This window comes from Glycine soja, chromosome 10 (assembly GCF_004193775.1).
Source record: "Glycine soja cultivar W05 chromosome 10, ASM419377v2, whole genome shotgun sequence".
Taxonomy (NCBI): Eukaryota; Viridiplantae; Streptophyta; class Magnoliopsida; order Fabales; family Fabaceae; genus Glycine; species Glycine soja.
The window spans coordinates 44,467,361-44,470,437 of record NC_041011.1 but is presented as its reverse complement, the minus strand read 5'-3'; the positions used below and the strand labels follow the sequence as shown (position 1 = coordinate 44,470,437).

General features: G+C 37.8%; 1 protein-coding gene across 1 annotated transcript; it reads right to left on the bottom strand.

Annotated features, from left to right (window-relative positions):
- Nucleotides 1-201: 201 nt before the first annotated feature.
- Nucleotides 202-2,741, bottom strand: LOC114370159 (4-coumarate--CoA ligase-like 5). The gene is made up of 4 exons (XM_028327442.1): nucleotides 1,101-2,741; nucleotides 940-1,007; nucleotides 762-864; nucleotides 202-691 (listed from the first exon to the last, which is right to left on the bottom strand). The coding sequence occupies exons 1-4, from the start codon at nucleotides 2,514-2,516 to the stop codon at nucleotides 566-568; spliced, it is 1,713 nt and encodes a 570-aa protein (XP_028183243.1). The 5' UTR covers nucleotides 2,517-2,741; the 3' UTR covers nucleotides 202-565.
- Between the last annotated feature and the right edge of the window lie 336 nt (nucleotides 2,742-3,077).

Genomic DNA, 3,077 nt, shown 5'->3' with positions numbered 1-3,077 from the left:
ATTAAAAATGTAAAACCAAAAGCTTGATTTATCATATAATTAAATTGTTTTACGCAATGTTAGTTGGTCAGTTCTAAAAAGTGGAGAACCCGACAGCCAAGGTGAATCAATTGGTTTTCCCACATCAATATCGATTTTCCACTGAGGTTGTGTGTCTAAAAATATTTAGCTAGGAATGAATCTTTGTATAATGAAAGTCTCTGCACAATATATACAAACTTCATATTTATCCATAACTAGAATGCAAATGGTAGTGCCACAGGCCACCAAAGCCTCAAAAGGCAACAGAACAATACAGAATTCACAAACTCACAATAAGATAAAAATGACGAGGGCAAAATATTCTTTTATTAAAGAAGTATTTAGTCTCCAAGTTGAGTTCTGATTTCACTGTGTTCTTCTCTTCATTTTGCCCAATCCGATTTTACTAGTTTTACAAACATTAAATATCCACTGGAAAATTGAGACCCTTAGCCTGCTTAAGTAAATCTAAGACTAACTATTTGATATCTTAGAATCAAGTAAAACATTATGGAATACTAATACCACCATTTATACATGTTAGTCATAACTTGGAGACAAGTTGATATTTGCTTTGAGAAACAAGATCCTTCCGCAATATCTTGCCAGCAGCTGACTTTGGAATAGTGTCAATGAAACTCACCTTTCTCACTTTCTTATATGGAGCCACCTGAAAATTCTCCATTTTACTTTAAGTAAAATAAAAAAATAGTTAAAATGAGCATAGGAAAGAGAGCTACCTGGCCTGCAACAAATTGAATGACTTGGTTTTCTGAGAGTTCAGAACCAGCTGCTCTCACCACATATGCCATTGGTATCTGTCCAGTTTCTTCATCTTCAACCCTGCAAACATATCTTTGTTACGACATGAGAAAGTCATAGAAATAATGAAAGTGAAAATGTGATAGGGTAACGCACGGTATAACTGCTGCGTCAACTATAAGGGGGTGACTTAGCAGCACAGATTCCAATTCTGCAGGAGCCACCTGACACAAGTAATTTGAAACCTTGATATATATATAACTAGAGCAGTTTACTGATATTCCAATTGAAAACTGAACTGTTATGACTTTGAGTACCTGATAACCATTGTGCTTGATTAGCTCCTTTATTCGTTCGACTATATAAACAAATCCATTCTCATCAATGTAACCAAGATCACCAGTCCTCAACCAACCTTCTGAATCAATTGCTGCACTTGTTGCCTCCAAATTTCCTAGATATCCTTTCATAATGGTAGGACTTTTGAACCATAATTCTCCCTCTTTGTGAGGAGGCAAAGGCTTCCCCTTTTCAATATCTACAACTTTTGCACAAAAAGTTGGAATCAACTTCCCACATGAATCTGGATGAGCTTTAGCATCTTTATCTGAGGCAAAAAATGTTGCTCCACCACTACTTTCTGTTAGGCCATAACCTTGCCTCAGTTCAATCCATGGAAACATCCTTCTAAACTCTAGTGCCACTTCCTTGCTCAAAGGTGCAGCACCTGACCCCACCCTTCTTAGGCTGGATAAGTCACACCTAGCTTTCCTTGCATGTTTTACTAGTGCAAGGATCACTGGTGGCACTGCTGGTAAGTTATTCACCTTGTGCTTCTGGATGGCATCAAGCATAGCTTGGAAGTCATATTTCTGCATCAAAATTGTTGTAACACCAACACACAACAATCCTAATCCAAAGAACACAAGTCCATAGATGTGAAACATTGGAATGAAGGCCAAGAAAACATCATCTTGGGACCCACTTACATCTGCAGACCACAAGAGTAGTCTCATTATGGAAATGAGATTTGCATGTGTCAGAACCACACCTTTGCTTACCCCTGTGGTTCCTGAAGAGTAAAGTATAGCAGCAGTGTCTGATTGTGCCACGGGAACTTGAGGCAACTCTGGTGAAGTACAACAGCCTTTTATTAACTCTTCAACTGATAACATGTTGCCATCAGAACAATGAGAAGTGAGAATGGTAGGAACCCCAGTTGGGACCAACTTGTGTAGCTCCTCAGGTGCTGAGATGGCTAGTTTAGCACTCGAATCGTGCACTTGTTTCGCGATTTCCGTTGCGGTGTTGATGGGGTTGGCAGTGGTCAGAACTGCTCCAACTGATAACACAGCTAGGCATATGGTTGAGTACAGGGTTGAGTTTGGTGACAATACAAATACCACATCACCTTTCCTAACCTCAAGTCCATGGAACAAAGCTGATGCAAGGGAGTAAATAGACCGTCTTAGCTCACCATAGCTAACACTCAGATTAGTTCTCGCATCAATGAATGCAATTCTTGCCTCAGCAAGGTGTGCTTGTGGAAACTGTGACAGCACAAAATTGGCAGTGTTAAGATCAGGCCTTGTTGGGATTTCATGCTTGATGCCAAGCTTAATTAGAGAGTGATAAATGCCTGTTCTTGAATTGTAGCCACTCCTGCTACCAAATGGAGGTTGAGATCTATTATATTTTTCTTCATTGGATGACAAGATTTCCTCACCTGACATTTTCTGCAAATTTGATAGACTTGTCAATGTAGTAGCTAATGCTGGGAGACTGAGGCAAAATGTGTGTGAACTATAATCAACATATCATATATACAACAAGGCTTATCTTCGTCAAGTACAACGATAAACATTGTTAACTATGTCAGTTGTAGCTAGCAAGGACAAATTTAATAAGAAAATTGGATGTTTTATTTTTTGAATATTATGTTGCCGGCCAAGGGAGTGAAGTGAAACATGACTAGTCATTGGTATTAATTAAGTAGCTAAACGGTATATGCTTGTAGCTCTGTGCAGAGGACAAGAGAAATAATCAAAAGTGAATATTCTTTCCCTCAATAATAGAATATATGAAAAGATGCTGATGTTGTCTCCTTAATGGTTTACACTTACATTCTTTTATGTGTATATATGAAATGATGAGATGGATTGTCTGTCCTATATGTCATTTAGCTTTTATGGTCATCTAATTAAAATAGATAGTAATGCATTGGAAACATCTAAAGTTTAAATGAGACAATGAGACTTTGTTATTTATAGATTTCAAATTGAAATTAGACATTC